At 40.3% G+C, this 24,326-nt stretch overlaps 1 protein-coding gene across 1 annotated transcript in view; it reads right to left on the bottom strand.

Annotated features, from left to right (window-relative positions):
• The window catches only part of MTUS2 (microtubule associated scaffold protein 2), a 224,671-nt gene that overhangs the window by 6,000 nt on the left and 194,345 nt on the right, over nucleotides 1-24,326 (bottom strand). Inside the window, exons 7-11 of the mRNA XM_081952692.1 lie at nucleotides 23,704-23,770; nucleotides 14,678-14,892; nucleotides 13,300-13,405; nucleotides 8,064-8,137; nucleotides 1,365-1,463 (exon numbers count right to left, since the gene is read on the bottom strand). Of these exons, the coding sequence (XP_081808818.1) occupies nucleotides 1,365-1,463; nucleotides 8,064-8,137; nucleotides 13,300-13,405; nucleotides 14,678-14,892; nucleotides 23,704-23,770 (561 nt within the window). The remainder of the gene's footprint in view (nucleotides 1-1,364; nucleotides 1,464-8,063; nucleotides 8,138-13,299; nucleotides 13,406-14,677; nucleotides 14,893-23,703; nucleotides 23,771-24,326) is intronic.

Below are 24,326 nucleotides of genomic sequence, written 5' to 3'. Positions count from 1 at the left end.
CTCTTAATACTGTAGCTTCTTTCCCCCAATATTTGGCTTAAGAGGCAAATGAATGCCTAAAACATCTGCAGGTTATTCAGGTTTAAATGAATCAATTAATTCCCAGACAAAACCCATGAACTTGAGTGAACATTTATTTCCACTCTCTGGCCGTATAAATGGTGTTATACCACTCTCCATGTTCTATGAGAAACAGAAGCAAGTCACAAAGATTAAGCCTTACTAATGGGTTATTTGTATCCTTGATAGCTGCACTTAATTAAAGTGGGTGACTTAGGCACTGAAAGAGGGGATTTATTTTTTTAAGGAAGGAAAGTAAAGGCAAGTAGAAGTGAGATGCCCTCTGAGCTCGGTTGTTTTCTTGCAGATGTTTCTTACAGACTTGCTGTTGAGGTGACTGATGATGTTACCTACCGTATTTTTGGAGTATAAGACGCACTGGAGTATAAGACACAGCAAGGTTTTGAAGAGGAAAATTAAAAAAAAAGTTTTTGCTCTCTGCAAAACCTCCCCAAAACGCCCTGTTTTTCATGAAAATGGGCCCTTTTTTCAAAAAAAGGTCATGAATAGGCCTTAGGAGGCTTGTAGAGTGCTTCTAGGGGGTGGGGGTGGGGAAAATGAGCAAACAACGGCCCATTTTTCATGAAAACAGGCCCGGTTTTTGTCAAAAAAAAGGGCATAGATAGCCTTTAGGAAGCTAATAGAGTGCTGCTGGGGGCTGGGGAGGCAAAAAAAGGGCCATTTTTCGCTCATTTCTGCCCTCCCCAGCCCCCAGGAACTCTCTGAAAGCCTTCTAAAAGCTATGCACGGCCATTTAGGTGAAGGGGGCAGAGTTTCGGTAGGACAAAAATGCTGTATTCAGTGTATAAGACGCACTCAGATTTTCAGCCTCTTTTTTGAGGGAAAAAGGTACATCTTATACTCTGAAAAAGACGGGTTTGGGTAATGAAACATCTACAAGAAAACAACCGAGCTCAAGGAGGACCAAGGATCCTCTCATGTCAACCCTGAGCTAGCAATATTTTCATTTGAAAGTAGAAGTTTTTTTGGTCTTGCATGCACGGCTAAAGGCATTTGTAGAGAAAAACAGCATTTTCTGGTTTAGAGATGGGCTTCCTAAAGTGATCAAGTGTAGTTTAGGCTGCAAGGAAGATGCTTTAAAACATCCTGAGTTGTTACGACAGAGCATTCAAAACGTCTTCAAAACATAGATGTGTGTAACTTCATTCATTGCCATTGAGGCTTCAATCAGTAGACCCTTTCGTCTGGATCAGTATTCCTGTTGTAATGTCATTGAATAAGAAGCGCACCTCCTTTTGTGTTTTTCAGTTAGGTTGAACAATGTACAAACAGATATTGAGTACCTCTAGTTGTTCTTCAGTGTTTTTCTTCAATGCCTCTTCAAATCGTTTGGCCTTGTCCTTTAGAGACTGGCTTTGGAAAGTGAGAGTATCCACCTGGTCCTGTAAATGATATTAAACACAACCACTTCTCAATGATGATCTAATTCACCTGGGGCAAAGATTTTAGATAATTCTTCTTAAAAAAATGTAATTGTCCCAAATAAAACCCAAGATTGGTAGCATAAAGCCTCAAGGCAAATCTGTCAGACACGAGCTACTAATTAATGTTGAGGAAGCGTCCTACTGGCTCCAGCAATTAATGGGAGAGGAGAAAGAGGAGAAAAGGAGGAGGAGGAGAATTCTCTTCCCTGTGGTTATGAGCCTGCACTTTATGGCCATTTTCCTTCACCATTTTGATTACATAAAATATCCCTTCCTTAACTGAAAGGAGAGGAGGTAGCTCTTCTGACCGAGGCTTCCCAAGAGCATGAAGCAAACAAAAACAACAAAAAACTCTTTTATTAATTTACTATGAATTCTGCTCATTCACATCCAGCAAAGTCTTTCAAGGGAGGATCCACAGTCACAGACCTTATCTGGCTTGGAGAGCTGCCAGGCCGATATCTGCAAAACTTGGCAAGGAGTCTCAGAGAGTCACAAACCAATTAAGCGAACTAATTGTCTCCTGCAAACTCCATTCCCCTTTCGCTCCTCTTTTATTGCTTCTGGGAGGGGGCCATTCATCGCCCACCTTTGGCCTTACTCCCTAGTCGACCCCTGTTCTTTAGCTGTTCCCCTTGTCTGGCAACTCTGCGCTTGCACACACTGGGAACAGGTTCCAGCTATTCATCTACCTCACTGATGTCTGACTGTGAAGGCAGCTGATAACTGGCATATGGCTCTGGCCCCCTATCTGCCTGCGACACAGAGCCCTCATCAGAGCCTTCCCCAGACTCCAGGACTGGCCCATGTTCCTCCCCAACCTCCTCACTGTCTGAATCTGCTGCGAGCTCCACTGGCTGCTGGTGGGCCACAACAGTGGCTGACATGGAGGGGCCAACTGGAGAAGGATCTCACTGAGCCGTAGAAACAGCACAGGCATTTCCTCCCTCATTTCTCAATTCTTCCACCTGTAAATCTTACTTCTCTGGTATATAACTCCTCTTGTGGCCTGCATGATCAAGTTCCATTTTAGATAGAAGGTATGGGGCACGGCCGCACGGAGGAATGATTTTCCTGCTTTCCCTCTTTGTAGGCCTTTGCACACTTCCAAACATGGCCTCTACACCAGCTTTGAATCTCTGTGAGCTTAAATTGTGAACTGTGTTCAGTATCTCAGTCAACCTATTTTGAGCTCAGCTGCAGGACATTTGGAGCTACAGTAAAACTAGCCTGGTCTTTCAAATGTTGCAGCTTGCTGGAAGTGGCAGTTGTCCATGTCCAAGCTTGCAAGAACTTGGGATGCATTCTGCCTCGTGCCTCAGAGCTTTTAGATGTTCCCAGCTTAGCCTGTCTTTTAAAGAGAAAATATTTAAGTCTGACGGTGTTTAAGATCCCAAGCACAAAAATGGCTCTGATTTTTTAAAAATATAACTAGATGAATACACAGCAACAAGGAACGATGTGTGCAAGTACTGTATGTGTATGTGGGAAAATGTCATATGCATAAGCCTTAAGCAAGTGTTTTATTTTCCTCCTGTCTATTCAAGAGTTAAAATATTTTTCGCTTTGCTTTTTGAGGGTTTATAGCAGTTGAGCCCAGCAGTGACTCTGTCCTTGTCATGAAGTTGGCAGTTTTAATCTTTCTGCAGATCTGTGTTGTGTTAGTTTAAGAAATGCCAATTGTCTACGCTGCCACATCATTCTAAGCGAGAGTTGCAAAAAATGTCAAGGTACCAATTTCACCCTTCAAAAACAAAGAAAATGTCTTTTTGAAGGGTTCCTACCCAACCTAGAGTACCCCTTGGATTACTTTTAAGGCAAACCATAATGTTTAAGGTTTACCAATAAAGCAGAATAGGTTTTGGTATGTTAATGCAGCAACTGTGGCTTCTTGAATAAACCATAGATAAAATAATCCATGGGGGCATATGAATATAGCCAATACATGTAAACAAGCATCATCTTCATTTCTTTTTTTCCTATTATTCATTCATGGAAGAAGACATTACACTGAATACAACATCTGAAAATGCTGGTCCTTAGTAGTGATAGCCATGATTCTATTCCTAACTATGATACAGTCATACCAAAATGTGCATTGTGACATAATGTTGCAAGCATCTTATTTGTTTTGCAACAGCAAGCACAAGTATGTAAGGTTTTCAAATTGTGTCGCAACATAAGTTTAGTCACTTGTACTTCCCTCTACCTCTTTTATGTTGTGGTATTTATGATGATTTCAATTTGGTTTTAATGCAACCTTTTGAAATCTGACTTTGCAACCCATTGAACAGAGGTAGAGTATCAATCAATAATTGATAATTTACATATACGTATGCCTTTGGTATATGTGCTTGAGGAAGCATGATGGCTCAGTGGATAAAGACTTTGAGCTTGTCAACTGGTAAGGTTTGAGACCTGAGTATTGCACGAAAGGGTGAGCTCCCGTTACTTACCCCAGCTCCTATCCACCTAGCAACTCAAAAGCATGCAAATACAAGTAAATAGGCACCACTTTGGTGGGAAAGTAACAGCATTCAGTGCACCTCAATGTATAACCATGCTGGCCACATGACTATAGAAATGTCTTCGGACAACACTGGCTCCCTTGGTTCAGAAATGGAGATGAGCACTAGAATCGAACATGATTAGACATGGGAAACCTTTACCTTTACCTTTAGTAAGGTAAAGGTTCCTGTCACACATATGTGCTAGTCGTTCCCAACTCTAGGGGGCAGTGCTCATCTCCATTTCAAAGCTGAAGAGCCAGCGCTGTCCAAAGACGTATCCTCAGTCATGTGGTTGGCATGACTAAATGCTGAAGGCGCACAGAACGCTGTTACCTTCCCACCAAAGGTGGTTCCTATTTTTTCTCCTTGCATTTTTACATGTTTTTGAACTGCGAGGTGGGCAGAAGCTGGGACAAGTAATGGAGCTCACGGTGTTACGCAGTGCTAGGGATTCAAACTGCCGACCTTTCTGATCGATAAGCTCAGCGTCCTAACCACCAAGCCACCGTGTCCCTAACCTTTATCTTTAGATGTTCTTGATTCCAATGTTCATCAGAAACTCAAACGAGCCTGGATAGATCAGGCTAGTGCAGGATTACCATAATCTTTCTTGCAAGGGAGCTGCTCCAGCCCTCTGATCATTTTGCCAGCCCTTTTTTTAGCTCGGTGATATCCTTTTTCAGCGGTGATAACAAAAATAGTACACAATACTCCAAGGACATTTCCTCACTAGTAATTTATAGTGTCTTCTAGCATCAGCCAGCAAGGGCTGTAGTGATATAAAGTCTGCCTTTGTTACCGTTTTATCATCCCGGTGATAGCTGGAAGTCACTATAAATCATTACTGAGCAAATAGCACAAGTATGGTCTTATCACAGAATTGTATAAGGGCAGTATTATATTAGCACTTCCTTTTTCAATTTCATTCTTACCGCCTCCAAGCATGAAATTGGCCTGTTTCACAAAGGAACTGACATGCTCATCAAGCTGTGCATTATGGCTCCAAGCCAGTCACTGCCAGCTCGGATATCGTGAATATATGGACAAAGCCCTCTTAGCAGGTTCTGTCAAAGTCCCAGAGCTGGAAATGACTTCAGAGGTCATCTAATCCTACCTCCTCTTTCACCAAAGCATTCTGGACAGATGGTGACCTAACCTCTTCTTTGAAGACCTACCTACTATTTCCCGAGACACCTATCGGTTGACCTGAACCCTCCTCCCTGTAATTTCAAGCTGCTGATTCTGGTCCCATTTTACGGGATGACAGAAAACAAGTCCAGTTCTTCCTTTATAATGATAACTCTGAAGACTTTACTTCTGCAGGTTTAACATTCCAGGTTCCTTTAATTATACTGCATAGAGCAGTGACGGGTAACCTTTTTGCCATTGTGTGCTAAAAGCGGGGGAGTGCGGGAGGTCATGCATGCGCATGCCCAAACCCATAATTCTATGTGCCATGCGTGTGCAACGCCCGTGTTCCTCTTGCTTTTGGCATGCAATGACCCATTTTTCACCCTCCCCAGGCTCCAGACTCTTTCTAGGCCTCCCCCTCCCCGAGGCCCTCCAGAGGCTGAAAACGGCCCATTTTCCGAGTTCTGGTTGGACCAGAAGGTCCGTTTTTCACTTTTCCCAGGCTCCAGAACCTTTATAGGAGCCTGGGGAGGGCAGAAATGACCTTCCCCATCCCCAGAGGCCAAAAACAGCCTGTTTCCTGACTTCTGCTGGGCCCAGGAGGCCCCAAAATCAGCTGGCCAGTGTGTTCCTGCATGCCAGAGCTGAGCTCATGTGCCCACCAATAAGGCTCCATGTGCCACCTCACAGGCATAGAGTTTGGCTTTCACTCTTTCTGTGATCTTGTTGCCCTTCTCTGAACTTGATCCAGTTAAGTCTGTTTTAGACTCTAGTGTCCAGAACTGGGCACAGTGGTCCAAACTGGGATTGATGAAGCAGAAGCAATATTGTGAGCTGGATTGTATCCTGTGAATTCATCCCAGAACAACATTGTTTCTTTCGCAGGACCTTCTATTTACTCCTACTAAAATTTCTTTCTGTTCAAACAGTCTAGATTATTTTTAATCCCCCCTTTCTCTTCTAAAAACATTAGCCAGACCTGGTTTTATGCAAATGTGATTTCCTCAATTTCTTAATCCAGATTATTAATAAAAATGAATCAAGATAGAGGAACAGTGCTTTAATGTCCTACAAGGCAGGAAGCATCTGGTGAAGCTAGGAAAAATCACATCAGATACCTGTACAATCAGCACAGGAGACCCCCAAGGATGTGTGCTCTCTATCCACTTCTCTCTCTATACAAATGACTGCATCTCAAAAGATCCCTCTGTTAAAGTACTGAAGTTTGCAGATGATACAGCAGTGATTGGTCTCATTCAAGACAACAACGAACCTGCACACAGTAGCCTTGTGGTGCGACTGGAACAGTCTTGAACTAAACACACTCAAAACCGTATAAATGATGGTAGATTTTAGGAGAAACCCTCCTACACTACCACCTCCTACAATACTAGACAACACAGTATCAACAGTAGAGATCTTCAAGTTTCTAGGTTCTATCATATATCAAGACTTAAAATGGACACCTAACATCAAAAACATCATCAAAAAAGCACAATGAAGAATGTTCTTTCTGCGCCAACTCAGAAAGCTCAAACTGCCTGAGGAGCTGCTGATTCACTTCTACAGAGGAATTATTGAGTCTGTCATCTGCACCTCTATAACTGTCTGGTTTGGCTCTGCAACCAAACAAGACAGACATAGACTTCAATGGATAATTAGAACTGCAGGGGGAAAAAATTGGTACCAACCTGCCTTCCATTGAGGACTTGTATACTGCATGAGTCAAAAAGAGAGCTGTGAAAATATCTACAGACTCCTCACATTCTGGACATAAATTGTTTCAACTTCTACCCTTAAAACGACGCTATAGGGCACTGCACACCAGAATAACTAGACACAAGGACAGTTTCCCCCCGAATACCATCACTCTGCTAAACAACTAATTCCCACAACACTGTCAAATTATTTACTAAGACTGTATTACTATTATTTTTTTCATCCTTCCTATTATCTATCTCCTCCCACTTATGACTATAACCATGTTGCTTGTAGATTTGTGAATGCCCCAACACTGGAAGTCTTTAAGAAGATGTTGGATAGCCATTTGTCTGGAACGGTATAGGGTTTCCTGCCTAGGCAGGGGGTTGGACTAGAAGACCTCCAAGGTCCCTTCCAACTCTACTATTGTATTGTATTGTATTGTATTGTATTGTATTTATGATTTATATTGTTTTATTTTTTTCCTAGTATGATTTAATTGCTTATTAGTAACCTATGACTATCACTAAATCTTATGATTCTTGATGAATCTATTTTTTTTCCTTTTATGAGAGCATATGCAGCAAAGACAAATTCTTTGAGTGTCCAATCACACTTGGACAATAAAGAATTCTGTTTCGATTTCTATTTCTATTATTTCTACTTCTACTTCTATTCTACTCTATTCTATTCAGGGGTGGGATCCTACCAGTTTAGGTTCACTGAGTGCACGCTTCACTCTGCTATACTTATCATCTGGGTTTCAAAAGAGGGAATATAGGTGAGTATAGCACAAGGGTGGGCGGGCGGGCTGAAAGTCAGAGCAAACTGGTTCGCTCCCAGCTGATAGTCGGAGGTAACGGTTCGCCCGAACTGGTCCAAATCAGTAGAATCCCATCCCTGATTCTATTTTATTCTACTGTTCCAGCATATTCTTCACTTGCTGCTTTTACACTTTATGTTGTTTGATCTTGAGTATCACTGTGTGCAATCTCATAGCACTACTCAGGGAAATAGTAGAGAAGTACAGCTGGTGGAAAGCTAAACCAGCAGGCATCATAACAGACACAAACTGCTCCTTCGAGTCCTCCTCAAGATACTTTAGAATCTGTTTCATGCTGCTGCTTTTGAACTGCGGGAAAAAATTCGCTCTTCCAGGAGACCTTCGTAATACAGCAAGCAACAATGTCAACCAGCACATGAATAAAATACTAACCTGGAGTGACAAGCGCAACTTTTCAAAACTTTCTTCAAGTTCTCTTTTTTCTTGCTCGTGAGCAGACTTCATTTCTAGAGGGGATTTAAAAAGAAAAATCACACATATTTCACGAGCATGCCCAATTTTTGCATTTTAATATGATTTCAATGAAAATGACAATTATTATTTTTTAAACATTTGGAACCGTTGAACGAATAGTTGCTGATTCAGTTACTGTGGTCTAGTGAATTTAGAAGATTCCCGTTGTATAGCTATGAGATTTGGAATAGATTTTAACAATGGTTGGAGTTGAGGAATAGAAGTCGGAACGGAAAAGGACAAGGATGTATAGATTGAAAGAAGATGTAATATATGTATTACAAGGGTGAAATTGAGCAGGTTCTGACAGGTTCTGGAGAACCGGTAGCAGAAAGTTTGAGTAGTTTGGAGCACCAGCAAATGCCACCTGGGGTGGGAATGGAGATTTTGCAGTATCCTCCCCCTGCCACGCCCACCAAGCCACGCCCAAAGAACAGTAGTAAAAAATATTTAATTTCACTACTGATGTATTATATTAGGTAAATGCAACATTGATAAGGGGTTAAGTATGTGTATATAATTACTAATGTATGTGGAATGCATAAGATATTGGTGTTATACTTTAGTTTTGTATGGCGGAGATAACGCCAGGACGGCTGCACCATGTCCAACTTTTATTTTTAACAATAGAGTAAAAAAAAAGAGAAGTTTCCCGTTGTAAATTAAACTGACAGCCTATACAGTGTAGAAAGAGGCCACTCCTCTTAAATATTGATGACATTTTGTTGACCCTCAGTAATTTGTGGTTTAATAAGCCATGTGTTAAAATTTCATAGCCCAACTAATTGCTATAAGCTCCTGACTTCATAAATAATAAAAACCTGTTTCAATGCTAAATTCACTCACAAGAGGGCAATCTTACTGCATAAACCTCACACGATTGGAGAGGAGCAACCTCTGTATTAATTCTTACACTTATTTCAAAAAAACCCATCAAAGTTTAGACAAGACATGGAATTTTATTTATTTAAGAATGATGAGCAGTAATGTTCACGACAGAGATGTCAAATATCTCTGTTTAAAATATCCCTACTTAATATACCTCAAAATATTTTGAAAAATATTAATAACAATGGTTAGAAAATGGCATAATTGAGAAGCAGTGTTGATATTTAATGATCAGGATTGTATTCTTTATGAAAGTCAAATTATAATAATGCTTTTAATAATATGCTATCTTTTTGAGTTGTTGCTAAATATTTATTTCTAAAGCAGTGCCTCTTTTGGATAGATAAAAGCTTCTTTAATTTTAGTGGGCCATTTGCAATGCTTGTAACTTTATCCTGCCCAACTATGACAGATCGTAAGTCCCCAGGTAAAAGCTGTTGCTAGGGAAACTATGTCATAATAAAACTGCTAGTCAAAAAGATATTGGAGTGATTTTTATGATTCCCCTAGCAAGCTCTGCTGAGACAATAGCTCACTACTAATATGTGCAAAAAAGGAATTTGGCTGTGAGTTGTTTAATATGGATTTCTGATGGTAGGAAGAGAGAGTTTAGTGCTCTTCATATATTTTGGATGAATAAAACCCTATTAGCACGATCAATGATTAAGCGTTTTGAGAATTATAGGCACAATATTTAGAGGGACAAGGTGAGAAATGAGTGCAATATAATGGCGCATCTAATCAAAATATTTTCTTTTTACAATAATATCTTTTTGAATGAAAGGCCTTTAAAAATAAAAATAACAGACATGATATCAGTACAAATAAAAATGCTTCTTGGATAATAATCCCAAAAGTTGATACAGAATCTCAGAATGCCAGAACACTGGAATTGGAAAGAACCCCAAAGATCATCTAGTCCAAAATTCTGTAATGTATTAAGCCAGGGGTGGCGAACACGCGGCTCGCGAGCCGCATGCGGCTCCCGGCCAAAATAAATGAGGCTCTTTGCCTCTTATCATTATTTAGTATACTGTGGCTCGGATCGCGCGCTAAACCCGGAAGTATGGTCGACGCGACGACGCTTGCCTGTGCTCCACCAGCTCGGCTTCCATTCCCAGCCGAGCTGGTGGAGCGCAGGCAAGCGTCGTTGCGTCGACTGTACTTCCGGGTTTAGCGCCGAAAGGGAGCGTGCGATCCGAGCCTCCAGAAAGTCATTGTATCTTGTAAACCTTGCATTGAAGATAATAGGCAAGCTTTCATGTGAAATTGGCAGTATTCAAATATTGCAATTACACATTTGTATGATTGAACATCTAATACTGGCTGGGGAATTCTGGGAGTTGAAGTCCACCTACCTGAACATTGCTGAGAGTAAGAGATATTGCTCTATATTATTCCCTAATTTATTTAATCTCTATCTCCAACTTTATTTCCCCGGAGCTGTGAATTAGTAAAACTTTGGACATCACTTTTGATTGTGTTTGCCTAACATATCTGAATGATTGATTTTGTGCCATCAAAGAGATGTGATGGCTCAGTGGTTAAAAGATTCTAAGCTTGTCAACTGGAAAGCTGGCAGCCTGGGTTTGAGACTCAGGTGCCATGTGATGAGTGAGCTCCCGTCCTCACCCTTGCTCCTGCCCACCTAGCAGTTCAAAAGCATGCCAATGCAAGTAGATAAATAGGTACCACTTTTTATGGGAAAGTAACAAGTGTTCTGTGCACCTTGGCATATAAATCATGCTGGCCACATGACCACGGAAGTGTCTTTGGATAACATGGCTCTCTTGACTAAGAAATGGAGATAAGCATTGCCCCCTAGAGTCGGGCTCAACTGAAGAGGAGACGTCTTATTTTTACTTTTACCTATGTGCCAACAAGATGGGGTATACTTAGTATTCATATAGGTCATCCTTCTGCAGGGCACTCACACTCAGTTTGGTGGCAACAAGGTAACAAAAAACACCTGACTGAGCATGTTATATTATGTGTTTAATATATTATTGTTAAAATTATATGCTTTTGTGTGAGTGTTTGTCTGTTTTGGCAGGTCACTGCGTGGTGTGGCTCTCTGACTCTCACAGTTTAAAATTTTGGCTCTTTTTGTCAAAATTGTTCGCCACCCCTGTATTAAGCCATCCTTGAGATGTGGCTTGTCAACCTTTAAGAATCTTCAGAGATGGAGAACTCACAACCCTAGTAAGCACTGGTCCACTATTGTAGAGTCCTAACTATCTGGAAGTTTTCTTTACATTTAAATAAAATCTAGGTAGTTGCAATGTACATTCATTATAGACCCTTACAATTATACATCAATGGAACAATTCAAGTGGGGACAGCCTCAGTAAGGACAGAGTTGGGCTTACCCCATACAAGCCATTTTGTAATTAAAATATTCAATTACTGGCTGAAGATCCTATTCCTGGATCCAGAAGAGCAGTTTCACAACAAGCAACCTCAAAGAGTTTTAAAGAGCAGTTTGAAAACAGGCAGCCTCACACTTGGGCCACCCAACTTTCAAATGTCATTTCTCAATATGAATTCTCCATCCAATTCCTAGTCCAATCAGTTCTATTGATATGGCTGCCCAAGATGATTATTGCAGCACTTAAATGTGTCAAGTCAAAAATGAAATGCACAGGTACAGTATAGGTGGTACCTTGCTCAATAGTAGTAACTGTGAGAGGGATCTTGGAGTCCTAGTGGACAACCATTTAAATATGAACCAGCAGTGTGCAGCAGCTGCCAAAAAAGCCAACACAGTTTTAGGCTACATAACCAGAGGGAATCAAGATCACACGAAGTGTTAATACCATTTTATAATGCCTTGGTAAGGCCACACTTGGAATACTGCATTCAGTTTTGGTCACCACGATTAGAAAAGATGTGGAGACTCTAGAAAGAGTGCAGAGAAGAGCAACAAAGATGATTAGGGGACTGGAGACTAAAACATACGAAGAATGGTGGTAGGAACTGGGTATGTCTAGTTTAATGAAAAGAAGAACTAGGGGAGACATGATAGCAGTGTTCCAATATCTCAGGGGTTGCCACAAAGAAGAGGGAGTCAAACTATTCTCCAAGGCACCTGAGGGTAGAACAAGAAGCAATGGGTGGAAACTAATCAAGGAGAGAAGCAACTTAGAACTGAGAAGAAATTTCCTGACAGTGAGAACAATTGATCAGTGGAACAGCTTGCCTCCAGAAGTTGTGAATGCCCCAACACTGGAAGTCTTTAAGAAGATGTTGGATAGCCATTTGTCTGAAATGGTATAGGATTTCCTGCCTAGGCAGGGGGTTGGACTAGAAGACCTCCAAGGTCCCTTCCAACTCTGCTATTGTATTGTAAGTTCTGAAGTGACTGGCTCAACACAAGCCAGCTTCCAAGTCATTAAAATATTTGACATCTTATATGCCCCAACATCTCAGAAGCAATGTTTTAGAAATCAATTTGAACAAATGGGCTCCAATGTAAGACATGGGAGGTTTTATGAAGTCCCAGTTGAAGAAAGACAGTGCATTTGTGGAACACCAGCCACTGAAGACATTGAACACATTCTTAATGACTGCAAATTGTACTCTCCAGATGCTCATTAGACCCTTATTTGAAAACTAAAAAGTATTAGGGCAGCCAGGAGAAACAATCTTATTTACTGCAGGGAACAAACATGCATTATCACCAGGACACACTTCAATTCAAAGTCCATCTCAAAGAAGGCAGAATACATAGATCAGATTGGGGTTAATTATAGGTAGGACTGACCATTTATTTATAGTCATTTGTTTATGATACAATCAATTGACTAAATTATATAGTCTTCTTCATTCCTTTAGGTGGTGACTTTCTGTAGTTGTTAGATTTTCTTTTATTTATTTCTATTTTGCCTTTAGGCAAGGCAACGAACATGCACAATACCCCTTCCTCCTCCTATTTCCCACACAAAAACTATATGAGGAGGGTTGGATTGAGAGAGAATGACCGGCCCCAAATCACTGGCTTTCATGACTAAAGTGGGACTTGAACTCACACTCTCCAGCTTCCTACCCTGGTACCTTAACCATTAGACTGACGCCATATCCCAATTTTAGTCTGGAACTTGAGATTAAAATAAAATAACCAAATTATAGTCTGACACTAGCAAATTTGTATAGTATCATATAATTTCCTGAACTTTTCCGAGGAAGGCATCCCACAAACTCAAATTGATTGGTCAGGGATCACCATCTAAAATGGTAGAATAAGTGCTTGCTGAGTTTGCAGAATTACCTTGAATTTTGTGCTCATATTCTTCCTGAAGTTCTGCAATGGCAATCGCGTGGCTATTTTCCATCTCTAATACTGCCACTTCCTGAGTTGCTGCAATGTCATCCATCTTTTCAAATAACAAAAAACAAGTATAAGAAGAAGTAAACTCGCTATGGTATTTTTAAAGAACTTTAAAGAAAAAGAACAGCTAGATTTTATGAAAACAAAAGACTGCACTTGATAGGTGTAACCCAGTAGAGTTTTTTTACACCTGAAACACATTTTTTTCAGCAGATTCCTCCTAACAGTGAGAAAAAGCAATTGTTTGAGGAGTTGAAACTTGACAACAGATTCTCTTCCAACCCACCTTTCAACTAGCCTGTTCATGGATGACACCTATGAATCTCTTGACTGATTATATTTGTAAACCAATCCATGCACCCATCAATTTAACAATCCAGCTGCCCCTGCTGCTGGCTCCAATCTACCAGGATTAGTTCTTCAAACCATAATCCAGGTAAGGAAATGTGCTTTGGGCACTACTCATGATTCCTTCCCAAACTTCCAAACAGTCTTGATACGTACACACTCACACAGCTTGGTCTGATCAGGAAACGCCCTTCCCAAAGGCTCTGCTATGATCCGGTTTAAAACAGGAAATGCCCATCATCCACAACATACTAAAATCCTCCAACCAACAGTACCTACACTATATTGCCAAAAGTATTCGCTTACCCATCCAAATAATCAGAATCAGGTGTTCCAATCCCTTCCATGGCCACAGGTGTATAAAATCAAGTACCTAGGCATGCAGACTGTTTTTACAAACATTTGTGAAAGAATGGGTCGCTCTCAGGAGCTCAGTGAATTCCAGCGTGGAACTGTGATAAGATGCCACCTGTGCAACAAATCGAGTCATGAAATTTCCTCGCTCCTAAATATTCCACAGTCAACTGTCAGCTGTATTATAAGAACGTGGAAGTGTTTGGGAACGACAGCAACTCAGCCACGAAGTGGTAGGCCACGTAAACTCGTCCAACATCAGTGTGTGACCTCACAAATGCGCTTCTGGAAGAATGGTCAAAAATTCCCATCAACACACTCCTAAACCTTGTGGACAGCCTTCCCAGAAGAGTTGAAGCTGTTATAGCTGCCAAGGGTGGACCAACGTCATATTGAACCCTATGGATTAGGGTTGGGATGTCACTTACAGTAAGTTCATATGCGAGTAAAGGCAGGTGAGCGAATACTTTTGGCAATATAGTGTATTTCAAACACATATAAGGCGCTATGATTTTAAAAAGTGTTTTAGTTGCAATGTACGGAAATACAGTCTGCCTGTCAAATAATGGAGCACAGTCACTCCCATGTGAGCTTACACAGAGTGAATATGACTAACCTGTTCCTGATGCTGACTCTTGAGTCTCTCAAGCTTGACCTGATGGTTCTCACGCACATGTGCTAGTTCAGCACTGTACTGTAACTGCAAACGTTCTTCAAGTGCCAGGAGCTCCTCCTGTTGCTGCCAAGTGAGTTTCTGCACGGTTCCTTCAAACTTCTTTTCCATCTCCTCCTTCTCTTTTTGTAGTGTCTCGTATTTCCCTGTATTGAGGGCTGAAGACAGAAGGATCACACATTAAGGATCTGAAGAAAAGTCAGGACTGAACTGATTCATTTGAACAATAAAGGTGCAGGAGATTCCATTCAACAAAATACAGAGGTGTGCATCACATACTGTAACAACCAGTTCGCCCAGCACCGGAAATGCGTCCGTGCGCCTTCCGCGCAGGCGTGCGGGGTCAAAAAACATGGCAATTTGCTGATGCACACCTTCTGCACATGTGTGCGGTGTCAAAAACACAGCGATATAGGACGGGATTGCGACCAGATGGGTGGGCTGACACCCCCGCAGGTTGCAACTATTGGTTTGTCTGAACCGGTCCGAACCGGCAGCAGCCCACCACTGGCAAAACAGTGAAAATGTGCCAAAATGGATTGTGCTAATTATCACAAATGGAATAAATCGGTCCTGCCTCCATGAAGAGCACCCAGTGCCATAGTCAACTGATCAGTGGAAGGCTCCGTTTGCTTTCTAAATGGTTGTGAAGCAGATCTGTTAATATATTTATAGAGACCAAGTGTCATTTGTATATCACATCAATCCCTTCAGGTAAAGTTGCTATCGGACCCTTCTACATACGGATCATTGCTGAAACCACCAACCCTGCCTCTAACTTATGGACACAGTATCTTTAAAATCTTATTTTCACTTTATGTACTGAATATCAAACACTTTTTCTAATATTGAGTGTATCTGACCTGCAGCAATTCTAGATATTGCTGTGACAAATTCATTAATGTTGCAACTGTAACCCTTTTAAGTGAGTAGCATAAATTAGAGCTATCATTTTTTTTCAACAATATTCTCAACATGATTTCATGCATAATTGGATATTGAAGAGGCAATTATCAGACTTACTATCCTATCAACTAGCAAGGTGGAATGTATCTGCACACTTTTCCATGCAATGAAAATGGAGATTTACCTTTTCTGCTTATTCACTTGCTCTGTATTTTTATTATTCTTTTTCTTGTCTTTAAATCTGAATGTTTGCTTTTCTTATCCCATAAAATTCTTTATTAAAAAAAAATTTTAATAGAAAAAGTGGAGAGAGTAGGACATTGCTGAAAACAGACCTCCAGCAAGTTAATACAGGTTTTACTTAGTGACCATTTTACTCAATGACTAATTTGTCGGTCCCAATTGTGGTTGCTAAGTGAGAACCACTTACAGATGCAAACTATGTCTTGGTGCAGAAGAAGTCAGACGGCAACGGTGAAGAACTTTCAAACAGAAGATCACTTCAGAAGATTCAATATTAATTGAAGACCTTCATCCAGGGCAGTATCTCAGATAGAAGCTGGCATTATTCTGCGTGTGTTAAAGAAGACAGACTTGCCAAGGCAACTGCGGGATGGCCTTAGAGTGAGTCTGGTGGTAGATTCAATGATTCAAAATTCAATGATATACACTTTGGCAGTAATGGGAAATATGCAGGTCAATGGAAAGAGTGAATCAGATAGCTTGGATTATGTCACCAACAAAATGACCAAAAGCAGATAGGCAGACAGAGAAGACATCATCAAGAATCCTGCCCTGGTTCTTTGGTGTAAGTCAAGAGAAAAGATTTTCAGAAGTTCCTAGACAAAGGTCTGTATGAGCATTGATGAAGAAAGTAAACTGAAAACACTTCTTGGATGAGAAGCGAAATGTTTTCAAAGGGAAAAAAAAAACAACCAAGGAAGTCCAGTTGCCTTTTGGAAAAAATACCTTTGGGACAACCATGATCTGGATGATTGAGAATCTCCATAAACATTGACTAGGAAAAGATAACTCTGGAAAAAGCTGATCAGTGGACTTGTGGCACCAAGAGCGGGAGTGAAAAGAATCAAGTAAGGCCATTGTGCACCCCATATAGTATACATACATTAGCATTCAATTTCTGATGGCTATCATTAGTGTTCCTATTAGATACAACATTATAATCCATGGTAAAACTAAAACTGATTTATTTATGATACGATCAAAGATTTCCTGCCTGATTTGGAAGTTGGACTAGAAGATCTCCACGGTCCCAGGCAGGGGTGGATTCCAGCCGGCACTACTGCTGGTTCACTCATGTGCATGCTTTGAGTGCGTTCACAAGTGATGCGGGCTGCACATGCATGCGCAGTGCAATTAAAATGGTTCTGTGCATGCGCAGAACTGAAAAACAAAATGGTGGCGCCAACGGCGCCAATCAGGAAATCAGTTCGGGGGGGTGGCAGGCTTAGTTGCTGCCAGTTCCAGTGACCCAGGCCACCAAACCACTACCAGTTCAGCTGAAACAATCCAAACCGGTAAGAATCCGCCACTAGTCCCAGGTCCAACTCTGTTATTCTGTTATTCTGGCTGTGCTCTGAGTTAGCTAAAAATGAAGTGAAGCTAGCACTTTCTCCTCAAAAATGTTCTGAAACGCACTTGTTGGAGCTTGTAAGGGTATGGCTTGGTGGGCGTGGCATGGCATGGCATGGCTTGGTGGGCATGGCAGGGTAAGGATACTATAAAATCTCCATTACCATCCCACTCCAGGGAAGGATACTGTAAAATCTCCATTCCGTCCCCACTCCAGGGGAAGGTTACTGCAAAATTCCCATTTCCTCCCAATCAGCTGGGACTCAGGAGGCAGAGAATAGATGGGAGCGGGGCCAGTCAGAGTTGGTATTTATCGGTTCTTCAAACTACTCAAAATTTCCATTCCTAGTTCTCTGGAACTGGTCAGAACCTGCTGAATACCACCTCTGGTTTCATCATTAGATAGATCTTCTGCTTCACCCTGTATCAAACCTTCTGGATTTGATTGCTCCAGTAAATCCTTTGTGGGGAATAATGGCTTGATGATTTTATGTTCAGTCACCCAGATGGTTTTTCATAAAACCAAGTAATTACTCAAAACACGAAACAAGGAGATAGGTGAATAAGTTTCATCTTCTATGGAATGCAAATGAGGACTTTGTTTTTTATTCTAGAACTTGTGACAACTGGGTAGGGCACTGTCTTTCTTCTCCTTTCAGCAAATCTTTGCTTCTTGATCCCCAAATTTCAAGATCAGTATCAGTGAAAATGACTGTGAATGCATTCATAGTTCTTTCTGATAGATTTGGAAGTGAAAAAGGGGGGAAGAATTTGTATATATGTATTTTGTTTGGATGTTCAAATAACCAAACCTTCCTATTAAACCCAGAGGTAGGAAATTCTGACTTGTTTTACAACGATTAGATGGAAATCATGGTTTATTATCCTGACTTGTTCACAGATAACAATGACCATGCTAGGGAAGAAAAGGGGAGCACTTGAGTCTCAAGCTTGCTTGCATCTCATTCACATGATGCTGAACTTAATGATATCTTTTAATCAGTCTAGGAAATACTCCAAGATATCCCAATATGCTTTATAATTGTGTTGGAATTTTAACTTAAGGCTTCTCAATCTTAACACAACACCATAACCACAAGAAGGTGGCTGAGTTTGTTGATCAGAAAGGTCGGCAACTTGGCGGTTGGAATCCCTAGCGCTGCGTAACAGAGTGAGCTCCCTTTATTTGTCCCGGCTTCTGCCAACCTAGCAGTTTGAAAGCATGTAAAATTGCAAATAGAAAAATAGGAACCACCTTTGGTGGGAAGGTAACAGCGTTCCGTGTACCTTCGGCATTTAGTCATGCCGGCCACATGACCACGGGGACGCCTTCAAACAGCGCTGGCTCTTTGGCTTAGAAATGGAGATGAGCATCGTCCCCTAGAGTCGGGAATGACTAGCACATATGTGCGAGGGGAACCTTTACCATTATCTTTATAACCACAAGATCACACGATCTTTTATCTGACAATTTCTGTTTGCTTGCTTGTTTATTTCTTCACTAGTTTTCTTAACTACTTTAAATAATTCTGTCATTTTGTTCAGTGACCTTTTAGTGTTTTTTTTTTAACCTGTCACTGTGGCATAAAAACTATCAACAATCAAACACAAATACATTCAAAGTCAGAACTGGGAATCCAGTATAATTGAAACCCATTCAAGCTTTAAATTGAAACTTGCCATTCAAACATCTGTTTAATGAGGCTGCATAGTATAGGTTGCACCAATAGAAGAATACCTGCCGAATCATGCAATGTGTACATTAACCTAAAACCCAATAAAAAGCAGGCTGAAAAATGTAGATTTTGAGATACTGTTCTATAAAACACAACACTTAGGATAGGGATGAAGCTAGAGAGAGAGAGATTATATACATACTAGAAACTTGGTGCTAGTTCTCTGCAACAGCATTTGCCATAACAAACCCTATCAATTTATACACCATTACACAAATGCACTTTATTTTCAAGCTGAGAAAAATGTTAAGAGAGCCAGGATTCAATTTCTTTATGACTTTTCTGTAATAAAAAGATTGAATAAAATAGATGCAAGCAGTGCGTAAAATGTGGGTTCACATCATTAGCAATATAACAAAGTTCTGCTTTATATCAGATTTCCAAAGACTTTTAATGTTGTAAAGAAAGGCGTGTCTTTCCTTCCTATTGTATACTTTATTCCCTTGATAAGTCATCAACTTCCATTTTTCAGCACTAAAATATAATCATGGTCAGCAATACTCCTCTGTCAAATCTTAGCATTATCTCAAGGCCCTCAGATGGATAGCTTCACTTACAGAAATCTTATATTCGGGAATCAGATTAAATAGTAACTATTGGGACATTTTAGCCAGTGGTGGGATTAAAATAATTTAACAACTGGTTCTCTGCCCTAATGACCAGGGTAGGTGAGGCTTGGTGGTCATGTGACTGGGTGGGCGTGGCCAAGTCAACATCACTCACAACGATGGGCCTTAGCTTTTACAATGTAATAAGGAGAGGCAGTTTCTGTAAGGAGGGCAATAAAGATTAGGTTATAAACAACACCAGAATGTTTCCTTCCTGCCTTCCTTACAGGATTAGTCCTGTAAAGTGGAAAAAAACAAAATGAGATTTCTTCCAACAACCAGTTCTCCAAACTGCTTGAAAAGTTAACAACCGGTTCTCCCAAATAGGTGCGAACTGGCTGAATCCCACCACTGATCTTAGCTATTCCTTGAACTCATAACAGTTTTAATAGGTATCAAATTCTTCCAACAATTCCTTAACCAGACCAAAATTTCCATCCATCCAGAGGAAGGAGAGGCTGCAGGCTTCAGGAACTCGGTGTATAAAAAGAAAACAACTTGGAAAAACATAGAGTTGTGGCTGTGGCAGTAGTTATGAACACAACTTTGCTTAGAAGCCTTTGGCACTACAAAATTCAGGTTGTGGTTAAAAAAAATATGGAGGAATGAGCAGGATAAGAGTCTGCAAAATACTTTTATAGACTTCTGCTACGTTATATATCTGGTATGTTAATGTTGGCTTTTTAGGGGTGGCAGCAAAAAGTTTTGAGATATTTGCAGGTTCTGAAACATACCTCTACAAATCAAAACTTGTTTTTGCAGTATGATGTCTTTGTTGCAAAGAAAGATGAAGCTTTTAAACTTGTTTGCATTTTATTTGTATGTATCTGATCGTATATACTGTTTATACGTGTAAATATGTTGGTCAAATGCCACAATAAAGCTTTATCTAACCATTACTCAAGAGATTATGTAACAGGGTGAGTTAAAAATCTCAGCCAAGAACAAGTCTACAACTTTTAAATCACATATCTACTCCTCATGCCAAAATTTCTGGAGGAAACTCCACCTAAGACTAGGTAGAGCTATCACCATTAGAAAACACAGACTACATCCTACTAAGGGAGTGCCAAGATATAATTTTGTTTCCTTGGCCAATTCCTCTGTGACCGAAAGGCTACATGTAAGTTCCATGGAAAATGACATTTACTGGTTTGACAGATGGTTGGAAGTTAAATCACAGCACTTGCCCTCAAATGTTTTCTTAGCACTGAGCTGATGTGATTTCCCTGAGCATTTGACCTACTGGCAAAGATCAATCCAAAAGCAGTATTGTTTATAATGGGAAGAAAAGTGAAATGTCAAAAGAATTATATCACTTACGTCTGTACTGGATAGAAGAGTGCCATAGTTAAGACCAACAATGTTATGCATTTCTGGATTACAAAGCTTGTAAAATTGTAAGTTGAAGTAGTAGCTGAATGGCAAAGGTACAAGCATTTCTTTCATGGATTTTGGCCAAAACAAAACCTCTGATTTATATATTTTATATTCTGAATCCAAAAGGAGACAAGATCTGCACGCATGATAATCTTTTGTTTTAGCATTCAGATCTCTAGATTCCTAAAGATTTCTCATTGACAAATCCTTGAAAACAGTATTTTTTTTCAGTTTGGGAAATCAATACTTGTTCCCTCATGCTTACCTTTCTAACTCAAAATATGTTTCTAAGATACTTATGTTAGTATGCCAACTGAATATAGTGTTTCACAGAAGTATATGTTGGAGCAGCCACTTCATATTGATTCTCCACTTTTAATTGTAGGATAATGGTCAAATTGATTGGGGACTTACAGACTGTGTAAGCATAAGGAATTGATTTTTGCAGCAAAAGGGGGCAAACATATATGAGATAGAATAAAAGAAGTAGACACGAGCCTTTAGTGCACTCTCTACCAAGTGCAGAAACCCAAACTAAACCATCCCTGACAAATGTCTATTTAGCTTCTGACTGAACAAACCCAGTAGAGAGAAATTACTTTACTTTACTTTTACTTTTATTGGATTTGTTAACCGCTCCCTCTCCCCTAGGGGACTCGCCAGCATCCTTGATAACTGATCTCATTGCCAAATTGTCCTTACCATATACGGTTTTTAATAGTCACTTTTCCGAACATTCTACCAGAAGCTGCCTCCATGTATCTTATTATTTCATGCCTGTACTCTGGGACAATAGTTTGTTATACTCAGGAGCTGACAATGGAATACATAGTGCTTCATACTTGCACTGTTGTCTACAATAACTCTGAGATAGGTTGGGTTAAGAGAAAGAGAGGGTCCAAAGTCACTCAGGAAACTTCTTTGACTGAGTATAAATTAGAACTTGCTACCATATACTCTGAATTTCATAGGTCTGGTAACTCCCCTTGATTACGTTGTCATCAAGACATTTTCAAAAAATGCTGAGTCTCTAGAAAGAGTGCAGAGAAGAGCAACAAAGATGATTAGGGGACTGGAGGCTAAAACATATGAAGAACAGTTGCAGGAACTGGGTATGTCTAGTTTAATGAAAAGAAGGACTAAGGGAGACATGACAGCAGTGTTCCACTATCTCAGGGGCTGCCACAAAGAAGAGGGAGTCAAACTATTCTCCAAGGCACCTGAGGGTAGGACAAGAAGCAATGGGTGGAAACTAATCAAGGAGAGAAGCAACTTAGAACTAAGGAGAAATTTCCTGTCAGTTAGAACAATTAATCAATGGAATGACTTGCCTCCAGAAGTTGTGAATGCTCCAACACTGGAAATTTTTAAGATGTTGGTTAACTATTTGTCTGAAGTGGTGCAGGGTTTCCTGCCTAAGCAGGGGGTTGGACTGGAAGACCTCCAAGGTCCCTTCCAACTCTGTTATTCTATTTTATTCTAATTCTAAATGACTCCACAGATAAATTTTCTCCCTGATGATGTATCCTTAACCTGGTCTTTCAGATCTTTCAATGGTGCCTTCATTACCACTGTGACTGGGTCCATCCACTTTACTACTGGTCATTCTCTTCTTCTCTTTCCTTCCATATTTTCCCAGCAGTTTGCCTTTTCCAGAGAACTGGATCTTTGTGTAATGTGTCCAAAGAGGGAGTATTTGAGCCTGGTCATTTAGTCCTATCAATAGCACTTTCTCTTGGTCAACAAATCCTGGCCATTTTCACAATAACAGGTTTCCAATCTCTTAATGACTGCCCCCTTTTAAAATCTTCTTTGCATTTGTTCCCAATTGTATGGATCCTTTTTAGTTTGGTGCACAGGACTGGGTTCTACACTTCTGTTTGTGCACCATAATTGCCAATCAGGAATACAGGGAGCTACAAAGATGAACAGTACTTTCAGCAAAGACTGTAACTCTTTACATGTGGGTATTTTTTTTCCTACATTTTATACCTCAGTGAAAAGTATTAAGCCCTGGAGCTTGATTTAAAATTACTTTCTCCTTCTAGCCTCACCATGATAGTTTTCTTGCCCAGAAAATTAAAATCGTAGTGCTATTTCTCTGCTAACATGAGCACTGTTACTCATAATACTTCTGCTGCTTTCTCTCTCTTATTTGTAAGCTTACGAAGCAGACTAAGCTCTATCATCAATCATTTTTACCTCAGGATCCCCCTTGATTCCTAAATATGTTAAATTGAATGGTAGTAAAGATGGCAACAACTACTTCAAATCGGAGTATCTATTGTTCTTCCTGTTATTTAAAAAAAAAAACCTAAGGGTGTGTATGATCATATTAGCTACCGCTCCACTGCATCAGGGAGGCAGTTTGATTTTAGTTATTGACTGCTGTCTAATTATATTGATATGCTACACAACTGGTGAATGTTTTAGTCCAGGTTTTTATATTTATTTAAATACTATTTATGCAGAATGTGGCTGAAAAAGCAAGCAATACAGCTTTCCAGCTAATCATCTGAGAACACTAAAGAGAATGCATGATAGGTTCTGCTGTGCGTGGTTATGAACCTGTCTTTGCAACCACTAAGAATAAATTATTGTCCCCTGACAACCATAAAAACCTGCCTTGATATATTCACATCATCTCATCTCACAGAACAAGAAATAAGTATCCTGTTGTTGTTTTTAAACAAAACCTGTAACCAGTGAAGAAGATATTTAACGTGCTCGTTTAGCATCTACTTACCAACTTCATCCTTGACATTTGCAAGCTCAGCTGAGATCTCCTTTTCTTTCACAAAGGCACTTTCATTCTGTTTAAAACAATCAAAAAACAGGCCATCAGTTCATTTATTCCCACAAAGTACTTCCATTAATGTACTGTCTACATTCAGTTGAATAAACGGATTAAGTCTCAATGGTTAATTTATATTCACAAAGATGTGTGTCTGCATTTATAGTTTGTTACATGTATGAGCTGAATTTGGCATGCCTTCCTTCTCCCTTTGTTACCCACAATATAACTCAGTGAGTTGGTAGGGCTTAGAGTGAGGAAGTGGTCCACAGCCCACCAGGGTTTTTATATTTATTTAAACATTATTTATGCAGAATGTGGTTGAAAAGCAAGCAATATAGCTTTCCAGGTAATCATCTGAGAACACGGATGCCTTTGGCTGAGAATAGATTAGAACCTGCTGCCAGTCTAGCACCATAACCAATATACCCTTGATGGCGAACCTATGGCACACATGCCACAGGTGGCACACAGAGCCATTTGTTAGGGCACGCAAGGCATTGCCCTGTCAGCTCCAGTGCGTGCATGACTTCGGCCTTCTTTTTTGGCCGTTTTTTGCCCTCCAGAGGCTTCAG

This window comes from Natrix helvetica (assembly GCF_964273705.1).
Source record: "Natrix helvetica genome assembly, chromosome: 4".
NCBI lineage: Eukaryota > Metazoa > Chordata > Lepidosauria > Squamata > Natricidae > Natrix > Natrix helvetica.
The sequence above is the reverse complement of the archived record's forward strand: the minus strand, read 5'-3'. Positions and strand labels throughout refer to the sequence as shown.